This window comes from Doryrhamphus excisus, linkage group LG13, assembly GCF_037039965.1.
Source record: "Doryrhamphus excisus strain RoL-2023G ecotype Guam linkage group LG13, RoL_Dexc_Guam_v1.1, whole genome shotgun sequence".
NCBI classification, from domain to species: domain Eukaryota; kingdom Metazoa; phylum Chordata; class Actinopteri; order Syngnathiformes; family Syngnathidae; genus Doryrhamphus; species Doryrhamphus excisus.
The window spans coordinates 7,682,130-7,697,964 of record NC_136369.1 but is presented as its reverse complement, the minus strand read 5'-3'; the positions used below and the strand labels follow the sequence as shown (position 1 = coordinate 7,697,964).

The window sequence follows — 15,835 nt, the reverse complement described above, 5'->3', positions numbered from 1 at the left end:
GCCGTATTTTTGTTGTGAAATGCCACAAGGTCCCTTCGCGCTACCTTCTGCTTGTTGTCGACCCTTTCGTCAAATTTGTATACGAAGCAGATAACATTTATTTCACACTCGAGACACTCTTTACTCAATGAATTACAAAAATATACACTTTTAGGTAAATATAAAAATGTATATTGTGACCAGTGACTGCCAACCCGCCATACATGCAATTTCAAAGTTTGGCCATCCAGTCTGTAGTGGCGCTCGTGTACTAGCCTTTAATTTATACTACAAAAGAAGAAGTAGCTCACACGCTCATAGGCGAACCAGGAAGCTAACTCAAGAAAATGGAAACCCCGGTGATGGTAACAGGTAAGGCTACGCTGTATTGTTAAATGTGTGTGTATTATTTGATACAATAATGTCGCATTTCCTCTGTATTTGTAAGGAAAAGTTACAGTTACGTTTTAAATGGGTGTTTTTGAAGGTCCGGTTCCAATGTTTACATCAGGTAAAGGTAGCATGTGGAGTCAGCATTTTGGATCATTGTATTGTATTTTGAAAGTATTGCTCAATTTTTGTGCGCTTTCACTGACTGACAGTTTTGTCTCTAGTAATTATTTTTTAGTCAAAAACCTAAACCCACAGGACACAACTGTCAAAATGTAAAAAAAATACTATCTTTACAGTGTTCTACAGAACAACACAAGTAACTTCTGAAATTCTGGATCTAGAAGTAAACATTGCTACATTTTTGGCATTGTCAATAAAAAACCTAAAAAAAACCCTCAAACGTTTTAATTTGTTTGTGCAGATGATTTAGTTAATTACTGTCTGTCTAATTTGCTGTGTGTCCATGTATTTCACAGGCTCGTTTTGAAACAATGTTACAGTCAAAATGGGGCAGAACATATGTATTTGTTCCCGTGGCTCCATCACCATTGATGGCAAAAGATACTACTTCTTGCAGAAACTCGATGAGGGGTATGTATGCAAATGTACTTGCAATCTTTACAGTAAGTCTGTGTATAGATTGTATATTATCCACAGACTCTGAGAAATGACTTCTTTCAAACCCGTGGGAAATGGATCATTCATGCATAAAAACTTTAATATCAGTTTATGGTTGCTGAATGTTGAATCGTAAATGTTCTCTCTCTCCAGTGGTTTCAGCTATGTGGACCTAGTTGAGGGGGTAAAGGATGGACGCTTCTATGCCCTGAAGAGGATTCTGTGTCATGACCGAGAAGGCCGCCAGGAGGCCCAGACTGAAGTGGAGATGCATCAGATGTTTAACCACCCCAATATATTGAACCTGGTGGCGCATACATTTGTTGAACACAATGGAAAGAGTGAAGCCTGGTTACTTCTGCCTTACATAACAGTAAGTTGGAGTTTTAGGACTATGACTGAAACATTGGTAGTAACGTATTGTCTGTGTGTGCAAAAACAGAAGGGCAGTCTGTGGTCAGTACTGGAGAAGCTTCGAGAAAAGGGGAGCTCAATGCCTGAAAAACAGATTTTAAAAATATTCCGTGGCATCTGTTTAGGACTCAAGGCCATTCATGACCAAGGTTATGCACACAGGTAAGAACTGTTCACACATTCATTCACATCTGCAGTTCTTTAGTCCCTTTAGGGACTTTAGTTCTTTAGAGTGTGAATGGTATAGTATAATATTATATTACAAAATTGTACTATACTATAATACACTGTACAGTCATTCCTCATTTATCGCAGTTAATTGACCCGACCATGATTAAGGGAATTTCTGCAAAACCTGCTTATAACTTTCTAAATACAGTTTTTACTATTATTAGAGCCTTATAGACATGAAATGACACCCAAATAATGTACTTAAATAATGTACTTATTCTAAACCGTTGTTTCAAAAGGGAGTGTGGAAGGACAAAGTTTCCACTTCCACACAGAATGAGCGGATAACCTTTTTATCACTCAATCATGATGGACATGGCATGACTGGCTCCATGCAATGTTAAGGTAATGTAATCTAATGTCATGTCTCATCAACATGACATTAATGGCGCCTAGCAGGCCTGTCACGATAATGGATAAATCCATTTATTGAATGATTTAAAAACAAAAAATTGTCATTATTAGCAAAATTATCGTGGCCAAACGACATATGACTTATCTTTCAATATTTGTTGACTAATAGTCAACCACGAAATGGCAATCATTCTAACCGTGATGTTGTGAGGAATGACTGTACAATATTATATGATACGACACTATAATATTAGGATAATATCTTGCTATTTTTCATCAGAGATCTTAAACCTACAAATGTGCTTCTGAATGAAGAGGACAGTCCCGTCCTGATGGACTTGGGGTCTATGAATAGAGCCCGGATTGAGGTAGGAATCGATCGGGACGCCAAAGTTCCCTTAATTTCCCCAAATATCAGTCCTTTTCAGTCTCAATGATACAGCAGCATGACCCATCTTGACAGACTAGTTAGATGAGGTTACTCATTTGCTTAATAAGTGTTTGTTTTAAAAGTAATTTAACCGTTACTGGTTGCTCATATTTAGTGGTAAACGTGACTTGTGAGAGAAGTTCACAGTGGAATACTTCTCACATTACATAGAATATATTTCTGAATTATAGGTTCGAGGCTCCAGAGAAGCAATGACCTTACAGGACTGGGCTGCCCAGAGATGCACCATTTCTTACCGTGCCCCTGAGCTCTTTAATGTCGAGAGCTACTGTATTATTGATGAGCGCACAGACATCTGGGTAAAGCTTATTTCACTTCTACCCCTGAATGTTTTTTTTTTATTAACATTAACGTTGCTATTGAGGGGAAAAAAAAGTTTATCAAGTTCTTTATTTGTTGTTCTTCTTTCTGCTTCTTTCAGTCACTGGGCTGTGTGCTATACTGCATGATGGTGCTAGAGGGCCCCTACGACCTCGTGTTTCAGAGAGGAGACAGTGTTGCCTTGGCAGTCCAGAACCCTGTAGTCATCCCCCAGCCATGCAGGTAAATTTTCCATACGAGTAATCATCAAACATAATAATTTCATTCCAAAATATTATAGTAGATTAAACTTTCACTGTTGCCCTTGATGTCTGAACTGTGACATCACAGAGGTAATCAGGCTTTGGGATCACCTTTCAACGGGCTGTTGGTTGCTAGTTTAACACATTCACAGCCCTGCAAATCTGTGGATTTTCGGTATAAAAAAATCGATTTCCATTTCATTTTATTGTAACGTGTAACATGACGAGCCTTCATTTGTGTCCCAGTTACTCAGAGGGACTGCAGTTGCTGCTGAGCTCCATAATGACGTCAAATCCTCAAGAAAGACCGAACATCAGCTGGGTTCTTGACCAGGTACAGGACCTGCAGAGTTGCAGTCCAAACACCCAAACCAACATGGTCTGAGCAGGACATTTTGCACACATGGAAGAACACACTATCTCATGTTTTAAGCTTAGAAATCCAAATAATTTATTTACTAGACTTGTGTAAAAGGTACAGACATTACACTTAGTCTGGGAATGTTGATGACATTTTTTGACATATTTGTAATAATTTGCTGCTTCAACTCGTGATCCAGATTGAGGCATTAAATAACATTTCTGTGTTTTGGAAAATATACATGTGCCTTTTTGTTAAATTAGCTAATTATACACAGTCAATTTGACATAGAGATATGTTTTCCAATCAATTTTTGCATTGTTCTTCTTCTAATTTGCTTGTTAAAGCCAGATGAGGTTGGGAGCCTTATTCTCTAGAAAGCAGATGAGCATTTCCCAATTGGATCAATTATTATTTTAAGAAAACATTATTGATAGCAATTTAGCTTGTTTAACTACAAAATGGATATCATAGTTTAATGCTCCAGTAGATACTGATAGTACTGTACAGTGACGATTTGATGACATTCCCCACCAAAAGAAAGCCGTTTTATTACCTATCAATTATGTAGTTATTATATCTGAACGTTTTCATTTTGGTGTATAACTTTTTTGCACACTTGTTCTTCAATAATAATGGAATCCATCCCACTCAACTAGTTAAGTCCACACCCGCACAAGTCCTCATACTGCAATACCGCGTGCAAACAAACGGCGGCACTGCATCATCACAGTAGACCAAGATTCCTGTCTGTAGACTTGATAGTTGGAAGAACTGTTTGCATGGAAAGGGGGGGGTCTGTTGTCATTGTCTAATACTGTTGAATATATAAGCAGTAAGTAAGTAAATTTTTTTTATCCTTTTGTTTATCTCTTGACCGCATATCCAACTTGTTCCTACCACTTGGTTTAATTTGATCAAAATTAGAAACGTTTTAGGTGTTACTTTTAATTTCGTAAAATAATAAAAACAAATATATGGTATTTGTATGCAGTCATAAACTTCTGTTCTCTCATCGCTCACCCTCAATGGATCACTTAATTATTCTTGATAGACATGTATGGTACGTTTTGTTTAAATCCATTATTACATAATACTTTGAACGCCTTATTTTCACCATAATATCATGTCACACTGGACCATAGGTGAATGAAAACAGTTCCTATTCTGCAGTAAATTATTTTAGTGGTGATTTTACTCTGTTTCACAGTCTATACATGTTTTCAAGCTAATATTGTATATTATATATTGGTAACTGTATGAAGTTTGGGTGTTATTTATGGCAAGTAATAATGCTAAACGTTTTTTTTTATCATTTTTTTCCCTCATGTTATTTAATTTAAAGTTGTGGAAAGGTTTTACTGTTTACTCACTGCACAGAAAATAAACTTCACAATGTTCAGTCAAATGTTTTCAATCACAAAGTACTTAAATACATGTTCTTATACTTCACTGGTCATTATAATAACAGACTACTGGATTTAAAAAAAAAAAATGCCTTTAGCAAAAACGATTACCATCACAGCTAACTTATCCCTTGTATCCTTGGAAAGATGAGTAACAAAATGACAGCCACATAACATGTATATTGAATTCACTGCAAAATAATACGTGTTTTACAAATGAATAATTGGCAGTGTAAGATAAATCCAGTTGTGTCATATCGCGTCCGCCTTGAATGAATAGTGCCCTCTGCCTTTTACTTTCCTCTTATTACATTTGTTTTCATGTGCACATTCCCCCGACAACAAATATGAAACTGGTCCCTCAGCTGGATTTATGGGCCCCTCTACCTCCCACATCCACCCAGATCAGTCAGATGTCACACTTCAACCGCTGCCCCAACCCCAATTACATCCGGAGACACAAACACACAGAAATGACTAGACATAAAGAATGCAAACTGTATTTACAGTGTACATTTTTAATTTACAAACAGAACTGCAATTTCTGGAATTTATTACAATAGAAATAATCATATCACAGGGGATATCTTCCTCAAGTGCTCCCGTGAACCCTAGACTCTCCTGCAACCTGCTTTATCCATTCTCAACACCCCCCCGTCCTCCTACACCACCACACACACACACATTTATACTCATTTTTAAGTGATGTAATACAATACAACTGCATGGTTCAGTCAGTGAAGTTGTAACTGAACCCCTCAAACTTACCTCAGCTCTCAAACCATAAACTATCCACAGGCTGTATTGATTTGCTATGAATCAATTAGTGAGATATTTAATTAGCAAAGCATTATGGGTTAGTTTCCAACTGCTCCTGCCCGCCAGTGTGTAAGTCTCTTTAAATCATGACATGATGACACTGATACCCTGAAAGTTTTCAAAGTACTTTAACTCCACAAAGAATTTTTTGTGAGACGTCTTTAGAGTTTCACTCTATTTATTTAATGTTTTATTTGCAAAGACTCAGAACTTGTGCTGTCACTCAAGTCCAAATTACCCTTGGCTGCTGCTGAAAGAGGGAGAAATATAGCCATTACGTCAACGCCACCTGAGTGGATGATTTACAGTGTTTCTTTTTTTTTCCCATGCAGACGCTTTTTCTTTTTGCTCATTAATTCATGGGTGTGTTTGGGTTAAAATGCATAATGAGTTCATTAAGGGGGATTGGCGTAATCAGGAAAGGTATTGCCTTAATTACTGGCTCACAGCCAGACCGATACATTCTCCATGAGATCTGCAAGCCCACCCTGTCCACACTGAGCTCACTAATTTAATTAAGTGTACAAAATGCAGCACCCTAACGTCACCCTTGGGGGCAATTATCGCAGTAGAGATTGAAAGATCTCCACCAGGGGTATTTTACTTACTGGCAGGAGATTGCCTATGTCAGTTAGCTGATTGCATTGATTATATTGATTTGTAACAGCTTTTCAGGTAATTTCATCTGCAAAGGTGAGAGCAACATGTTGTCTTAGATACTTTTTATTTATTTATACTTTCTTTATTTAGACCCAGGAATCTCTTGCCCAGTGACTAGATTACATGGACCTCAACAGGAAGTCTTTTGAAGTGGAAATTGGGGTGGATGGATCAATAGATTTTATTTGCCGATAAGGTCAGAAGAGGTTTGATGTTGGCACCATCAATCTTTCTTTAAAGATTACTTTAAAGTTGCGCAGAACAAACACGAATGTCATGTTCTGTGTCATCTGTGCAATTGAATTCACAATTTCAGTCACATTGACATTATTATGACATTTATTGAACATGAAAACTGAATTCATTCATTTTCTACCGCTTTTTCCTCACGAGGGTCGCGGGAGTGCTGGAGCCTATCCCAGCTGTCTTTGGGCAAGAGGCGGTCGCCAGCCAATCACAGGGCACATATAGACAAACAACCATTCACACTCACATTCATACCTATGGACAATTTGTCAAGTCGCCAATTAACCTAGCATGTTTTTGGAATGTAGGAGGAAACCCCACGCATGAACGTGGAGAACATGCAAACTCCACACAGAGATGCCCGAGGGGGAAATTGAACCCTGGTCTCCTAGCTGTGAGGTCTGCGCGCTAACCACTCGACCGCCGTGCCGCCAACTGAATTCATATTCCTTTCAAAATTGGAAGTTGTAGTATCAGTTTAGTTTACTTGGGTTTACTATACTCTTACAGTCCAAAAACATGTATGTCAGGTTAATTACAGACTGTAAATTTTCAGTGGGTGTGATTGGTTGTTTGTCTATATGTGCCCTGTGATTGACTGGCGACCAGTCCAGGGTGTACCCCACTTCTCCCGAAGTCATCAGGGATAGGCTACCTGTAACCCTGAACAGAAGTGGTACAGAATGAATGAGCAAACACCTCACAGGTCACAGACACATTTCATAATGGCAACAAATAAGAAACAGTCCTTTTGAAAGAGTGGAGGTTAGATAGACAGCGAGATTGTGTTGAAACATTGAAAAACACATGCAGTGCAGGTCAAAAGTTTGGACACAAGCTCTCTCTAAGTGAAAATCATTTCAGGTGACTACCTCATGAATGTCATGAGAAAACACCAAGGGTTTGCAGGGCTATCAAAAAAAATATAAGACATAAAATATGTGTTCATTCATAGTTAATATCTATAATGTAAATAGTCCTGAAAATGAAGAAAACCCATACAATGAGAAGCTGTGTCCAAACTTTTGGCCTGTCCTGTATGTACAAAGCATGTGCATGCCACTTAAGTAGGGTTGTCACCATACACTGTCTTCGGGCGAGAGGCTGGGTACACCCCGGACTGGTCGCCAGCCAATCACAGGGCACATATAGACAAACAACCATTCACACTCACATTCATACCTATGGACAATTTGGAGTCACCAATTAACCTAGCATGTTTTTGGAATATGGGAGGAAGGCGAAGTCCCCGGAGAAAACCCACGCATGCACGGGGAGAACATGCAAACTCCCCACAGAGATGCCTGAGGGGGGAATCGAACTCGGGTCTCCTAGCTGTGTGTGGGCTTTTGCACAAATTGAAGCAAAAACCTAAAAAATATCAAGTTTAAAAATAGTGATGGCAGTTTAACCACTTATGGTGATATGTAGTTATGTAGGTTAGTTTTATATTGGCAGGAAAAGAACTACAATTCCCATGATCCTTGTGGATAAGTATGGAAATAGATGTTACTTTGAGGAAGTCTAATACAACGACCATGTTTTGAGTTGACAAATCTGAACTTTGGGGAGGGGGGGGGCACGGGATCATGTTGGATTGCAAGGTTTATAGTGTAGGTAAAGCCCTTGTGAAGCAGGATTGGAACCGCACATCGTGTATTATCATTCACAGTAGCGATGCCATAGCTCACAGTCTGATAAGCTTCTGGCTGCCCTCTTAAATGAGAAATATCTTTGTTTTAATCTTGCGAGATCACGTGACACCCCAATGTAAAGCGTCTGCATCCTTTTTTTGCTGACTAACTAACAAACAAACTGACGAACTCTAATGTGCATTGTATTGTATATTGTTAGCATAAGACCTTTGCACAGCATTGAAGATGTTATTGCCTGGGTGTTTAAGTTTGCACAGTGCTATAATTTAGCTGCCAAGGTTGTGAGTGTTGCCTGTTTACGAAGGTGCTTCTGAAACAAAAGCAATTAAAAGGGAAGTGTGGTTGCAGATTGTTATTTTACTACAGGCCTATAACCTTTGCTGAACGCGGCAAAGGCAAAAGGAGGCTAATAGTTTGATGAGCAGTTCATCAGCACTGATTAAGCGCATCAGATGACAAGCTAATCCCGCGGTGGAGCCGTCATTAATGGTGTCCAAAGAAGAGTAAATTAGCTGATTAAACATGTCCCCACCCAGCCGGTGCCAGGCAGGCATTGGAATGAGGTGCTTCATGAGTGATGGATGAGGAGGCGTGTTTATGGTGCTCGCCAGTGGAGTTGTCACCGAATGAGTGAAGTGTCTTCATCAATTTGGAACCATTACCATGTCAAAAAGGGAGGATGGCGCTTGAGGGAGGGGAACACGTAGGGGGAGGAGAATGGAGAAAAGGCCATCTGCATATGACAAGCGTTTTCATTCTCACACACACATTTGTAGCTTCGCTGCCCCGCCCCCACTCTAAACAGCAGGCTGGTTTACCGTAAGGCTGTTTAATTTTCCTGAAATAGGGCTGTGACAGCTGTGTCATGCTGATGAGAAGAGTGGCGGCCTGTCACATCTCATCTATCTCAGCTCGGATTCAGCTAAAGCTCCTCCCCAGTCTTCACCTCCCTGCGTCTTGAGGTGTCAGACATTTTCTTCAAATAAACAGCACTCCCGGTCTGTAAAAATGATGTGTATTTTGTAAGGGGAGGGCCACGTGTTTACTGTGGAGAAGGACAAAAGTAATAACTGGGAGCTGTTTTTTATTTCATCTGCATTGATTATTATGGGTCTCTTTATCATGTGACCCTGCTCAATTATGCCAATTGGATACCACGGTGACACTAGTGCTGTGGGGCCAATAAAATACAAAATATAAATGCATGGATTTAATCGTAAGCATGCGTTGGAGCCATATGGAGTGGAATTACTGGGAAAAATAAGTTTCTGGTTATATGCATGTATGTAATGAAACATTATTTAGTAACTGAGTTAGTGTCATACAGTAGACCAGGGGTCTCAAACTCAATTTACTGGAGCTCGGGTCTGGGTGAGACTGGGCCGCATCAGGTTTTCCAAAAAAAAAAAAAAAAAACGCATTTATTAAAAACAAAAACTTTTTAAAAACTTTGCTTTGGTTCCAATTTTCTACAAGAAAAGCTCTGATAAAACATTCAACAGTTCTCAAATATTTTACTTTTTATTTTTCTACACAAAATAAGATGAAAAATAAAAAAATAAATAAACAAATCAAGAAGAAAATCAATCAATCAGTAATAAATAAATAATAATAATAATAATAATAAAACGGCAAATAATAAAAACTTAAGAAACCACATCGTTGGTGGGTAGACAAATTATTTTTATTAACAAAGCATTATTAGAGCCCTGTAGACATGACAAAACACGACTATAGTCACATTTATACTCTGCAGGGTCTGCAACTGCAGGGTCTTGAGACACATGCTAACTCGCAAACTACAGAGCGAGCGACCTAAACGGTAGCCTTTAAGTTATTTCCTTTAAACTTAAATAGCCAAAAACTTACCACTTCCACACGGATAGGGAGGATAACTATTAACAGTTATTTAACCTTTAACATGAACATTAATCAAACGTAATATTTTTTTCTGGGTACATGATACCATACAGCATCCATATCAAACTTGCGCGGGCCGCACTAATATTAAAGTTTCATATCAAGGCGGGGGCCTCAAACTAGTGTCCTGCGGGCCACATTTGTGTTTGAGACCCCTGCAGTAGACATATCTTTGTACAAAAACTATTATCATTACTTGTTCTGACAAGTCCACCTGCAAGGTGCTGTGTAATCCTCAGTGGATGTAACTTGTGACTGTGGACCTCCGTCTAAGCTGTATTAATGACGCAAATTGCTTTGATGATGTCAGCAAGATAGATTACCCCACTCCTTACCCTCTTTTGAACCCGGAGTGGCACACAAAAATAAACTGCACACCTTCATACAACTGCAAACACATATCCACATTAATGCCACTTTATTCATTTGAAGTCATTACTTACCTCTCAGATAAAGGAAGGACACTTGATTTGAGTCGGCATAAAGTCCGCAAGGGAATGAGTGAAACCAGGCTGGATTACCGAAATTCAACACCTCAAAATCATATAATGATGAGTTAAACAGTCCTGGGAAAGCAAATACTTTTATAGCGTTATGAACTCCACATAATCAATGTCAGTAGGCTATTAAGGAATGAACTTCCATCTACCTGTTAGGGAACGTTTAGATCAGGGGTCTCAAACTTGCGGCCCGCGGGCCAAATGCGGCCCGCAGGATGCTAGTTTGAAGCCCCCGCCTAGTTTGATATGGATGCCATATGGTTTCATGAACCCAGAAATGACAGGTTAAAGCTGTGTGCACACCGCACACAATTGACACGATTTTGCCCCGCCCATACGCAAGCGAACAAGCCCGCCTGTTTTGCTTTTTCTCTCATCATCCATGACTGAGATCAAAACACTGAAAGCTTGTGTTCCAATAAGATCCAATAGATCCTTGTACAAGCAAGGATCTAAATTAAGGGGCTAGAGGAATTTATTATTACAGTTTTAGCATCACTAAAGCACTGATGGCGGAACAATCAGACCAAGTTTACAAATCCATCAACGCATTCCGACCCCAGAGACCCCCACAATACCCATCCAGATGTTAAACATAAAAGAAAGAAACATGCTTATGAGAGCAGAGATGCGAGGATGGGAAGGTTGGCGTCTTTCTTACCCGAGAAATGGGCCTCTGTTTGGGTGTAGGCAAGGCTGGGTAGGTGTAGGGGGGATTTAATTAGAGCAAGTGCCTACATCCCCCTCTGGTCACCTGCAGAGGATTACTACTTGCTGCCAGGGGTTAACTGGCCTGATAAATGGGATCACTGACACTTTTGCATACACGCACGTCTATATTGTAGTAGCAAAGAGCTGAGGATAGTTGAGATAGCTATGTCATTGAAAGCAACTGTACAGGGAAACTTACCGAGGATTGTTGCACTCACTGGGAATTTTAGATACAATTACGCTAATGCTAATTTGATGAAATAAATATCAGCTGTTTTAACAGACATTAGTATCGGTATTGGTTGAACCATACTGTATGTTCATTATTTAGGATGTAAGCTATAGCATGTTTGTGAGTGCCATCACGCAATTATGCTGCTGTAACGTTCCTGACTGCAGATTATTTCTAGTCACATTTCATGCATGTTACCACTAATAACTGGTGGGAGGAAGGCAATAATTATACAACAGGTTCATGACCATTGACTTTCAACAATATTTGATTTGACACTTTTTTTCTGAATTGTTGTATACGTAGGCACAGTAATGGTAATGGTTTTATTTCATTTGAACATGCATCAGATTACAATTGAATGCATCACATAATCAGTTCACAGTTCCACATGTCCAAAAGGAATAGGAAGAAGCAAAGCTTATTAAATCCTACCCCTCCATCTGGTACTTTTACAATCAGTAACTGTCACATTTGTTCACTTCCTGCTTTCCTAATATAGTTTATTTATTCATTCATTCATTTTGTACCGCTTATCCTCACGAGGGTCGCGGGGGTGCTGGAACCTATCCCAGCTGTCTTCAGGCGAGAGGCGGGGTACACCCTGGACTGGTCGCCAGCCAATCACAGGGCACATATAGACAAACAACCATTCACACTCACATTCATACCTATGGACAATTTGCAGTCGCCAATTAACCTAACATGTTTTTGGAATGTGGGAGGAAACCGGAGTACCCGGAGAAAACCCACGCATCCTAGCTGTGAGGTCTGAGCGCTAACCACTCGACCTTCATTATTACCTTCATTATTTATTTATTTATTATTTTTTGTCATGTACCAAAGTACGAGGTGATATGACCATCCAATGACATAATGGGTACCATAGTAACTGCCAATATAGTGATATATAGCACAGTCTGATTAAAAAAAGTTCAGATATTTTTATATATATATATATATATATTATATATATATTTTTATATTCCTATTACCGTGATTATTTTTACAAGTGGTATGAAACATGAATGTCGTGAACGTTAATTGTCGTCTATGTATGCACATGAAGAATATCCATTATGCAGCCAATTTGATGAAAATGTGTTGGTGTTTAGTAGCATTTGTAAGGTCACACCATGCAAGTTTATCTCAATGGAGAAAATGTTGCCGCGTATTTTAACATAAATCCTGAGCTTAATCAACGCGAAGGCCACGTCCATTAATAACCCAGTGTAGTTGGTTTGATGACAGAACACACTGCATCTAATGGAACAATTTATTTCCATAATGCTGCTTTGTCAATCAGGGCTGCTGAGGCACGGGAGGGAGGGGAGGGCTAGTATACAAAATGGGAGGACAGCAAAGGACATTAACTGCAAATTGAATGGGTTTTTTAGAATATTGGCATTAACATTCATTTAATTTTGATATTGATATTGTAGAAGCAATCATAATATATACACTTACCGTATAAAGCATGAGTATTCACGTCGCCAAAGCCAGTCTGGCTTTAAATCCAGTTTGTTTCTGAAGGATGCCCAAAAGGATAACACAACTATACTGTATTTTACTGATGTATCATATACTGTTGTATCATTGTTATTTTTCTATATATTTATTTTCACGTTTTGGGCTAGTCATCCCTCGCCACCTCACAGTTACGGCTTTACTCTGACAGTTCAATCAAATAGAAGGAATTAAGAAGACGATGTACTATATATAGTATAGTTCACGGCAGAGACCAGGGATCTTGGGCCCATAAGTCTTAGTAACCACTGTTTTAGAGGGTCTACATTAGCCACTAGGTGTCAGTAATTGTTCGGTGAGACAAGCACCAGATGTGATCACTAGAACAGGCTTTTATTATGCTGAACCCCTGACATCACTTCCTATCGATATGTCTGGAGCACATTTACTGCGAGACACACACAAGCACAAGTTTTTTTTTTTTTCGAGACCTCACAGCTAGGAGACCAGGGTTCAATTCCACCCTCGGCCATCTCTGTGTGGAGTTTGCATGTTCTCCCTGTGCATGCGTGGGTTTTCTCCGGGTACTCCGGTTTCCTCCCACATTCCAAAAACATGCTAGGTTAATTGGCAACTCCAAATTGTCCATAGGTATGAATGTGAGTGTGAATGGTTGTTTGTCTATATGTGCCCTGTGATTGGCTAGCGACCAGTCCAGGGTGTACCCCGCCTCTCGCCCGAAGACAGCTGGGATAGGCTGCAGCACCCCCGCGACCCTCGTGAGGAAAAAGCGGTAGAAAATGAATGAATGAATGAATGAATGAATATTTATTGTGTATGGTAATACGAATGTAAGGGGTACTACTGTATATGAGCGTTATGTTATATCCAGAGGGCTCAAGTAATGCTAAACAGATTTTCTGTGCTCTAATAATGAAAATATTCCATTTAAAAAAAAAAAGGAATCGTACTTCATGGTCAGATCTGTATAAACAAGGGATTATTGTCTATGGTACTGTATTATAATGTTGAAAATAATAATTAGTAATTTTATAGATATTTTGCACCAAACCATTAAAGAACTATATTTTTAGACATATTTATTTTCATGAAGACGATATCATTACAAATATTTTTTGGTTACATGTGGGCAGCAGACAAAAGAGGGCCTTAAAGACCTTAAAATGTCAGATGTTTATCAGGAGGAGGGGCAGTGTATTCAAACCAATTAGCATGCTGACACAGAGGGATGGCTTCCCTGACCTTGTAGCCGTAAATAGAGCAAATATAATGAACAAAGAGTGGGAAACAAGATGGAGGAATGAAGCCAAGAAGGCTGTAATGCATCAATTGCAAGTGAAACCAGTGTTAACTAATAACTAACTTTTTTTCTCCTCAAAGTTCATGTTAAAGTATGTATCTAGTTACTAGTCATAAAATGTTTTTTACACATTTTTGCAGCTCATATTGTGTGTTTATCCTGTCAGTAAAATTAGCTAAAGCGATGCATCTTTCCTCACTCTTCTTGGTGTGACTTCAAGGACATCTGAGCCGTGTCACAGAGGAAGCCGGGCCGACCGCACTTTGTCACACCCCTGGCGACGTTTTGATCAATTGAGAGGCATTAAAATACACCACAGTGTTGTGATTTACATCTGCCACAATGTCCTAAATTTACAAATCTAAACAGGGCTCCATCAATCTATTGACAATGTCAAGTGACAAATCCATTCCTACACATTTTTGGAATATTGACTCCTTCCAAATAGAAATTACGAGATGGCAGGTGGCACTTGTGCGAACATAAAAACAGATTAATTTGCTTAAAAGATTTGCCTTTGACGTAATTGAATTTGTTTCCTCATCTGCATGGGCCTTCATGCACATGGCATAAAACTACCAATTCTAAGCATAACTTGTGCAATTAGATCCACTACTCTTTTTTTTTTTCTAATTGAAAGTTACACCTTCTGAAAGTTTACACTTCATTATTGCCCCTTTTTTTTGCTCCATCTTGTAATCAAAACACATAGTTAGTACAAATGAGTTTTGGTAAATAAATTCATTTTTCCTTAAAAGGACATGACCTAGTACAACCAGTGCTACAAATAAAAACTAAAGTTCTAATTATAGGCATTATAAGCAGTGGTTAGAAAGGTACTATGTGTGTTTGTGTGTGTGTATACAGTGGTATGTAAAAGTTTGGGCACCCCTGATCATTTTCAAGATTTTCCTTTTATAAATCCCTGTTTGTCAGCCGTTTCAGTTAAATATATCATATAGCAAGCAAACAGTAATAGATGAGAAGGGAAAGTGTGCAATAATTAGTTAAACAAAAGTAGGAAGGTTCCTAAATTTGGGCACCCATTTTTTTAAAATACCTTTACACTAATTATTGGAACACAAAATTAGTTTGTACACCCAAGCCAATCATGAGAAAGGGTATTTAAGGTGGCCAATTGGAAGTTGCATCTTCAAAACAACTGTCAAATGACCTGAAAGCAAAGATTATTCAACATCATGGTCTAGGGCAGGGGTCAGCAACCTTTATTATGAAAAGAGCCATTTTACCCCATTGCCTACTAAAGACAAATAGCCTGGAGCCACAAAACATATGTTTAAAACAAGGTCTGATAAACTCCAAGAAAAGTCCATCCATCCCACTGATTGGTCCTCATCTGGGCAAAAGCGATGAAAAGCCATATATATACTTATATATACGCACAAGTGTGCAACTGGCTGAGATTTTCAAAGTTTCTGATGGCACCAAGTAATGCTCTGTCAGAAAGATAGCAGGGTGAAAGTAATGATGCCTTGTTGTGACTGATAAGGTATCTCCCACACTGTGCACAATG

General features: G+C 39.0%; 1 protein-coding gene across 1 annotated transcript; it reads left to right on the top strand.

Annotated features, from left to right (window-relative positions):
* Nucleotides 1–196: 196 nt before the first annotated feature.
* On the top strand, nt 197–4,871 carry stk16 (serine/threonine kinase 16). Its single transcript, XM_058089379.2, has 8 exons — nt 197–351; nt 849–963; nt 1,144–1,363; nt 1,433–1,566; nt 2,270–2,357; nt 2,611–2,739; nt 2,862–2,983; nt 3,250–4,871. The coding sequence occupies exons 2-8, from the start codon at nt 878–880 to the stop codon at nt 3,386–3,388; spliced, it is 918 nt and encodes a 305-aa protein (XP_057945362.2). The 5' UTR covers nt 197–351; nt 849–877; the 3' UTR covers nt 3,389–4,871.
* Nucleotides 4,872–15,835: the final 10,964 nt, after the last annotated feature.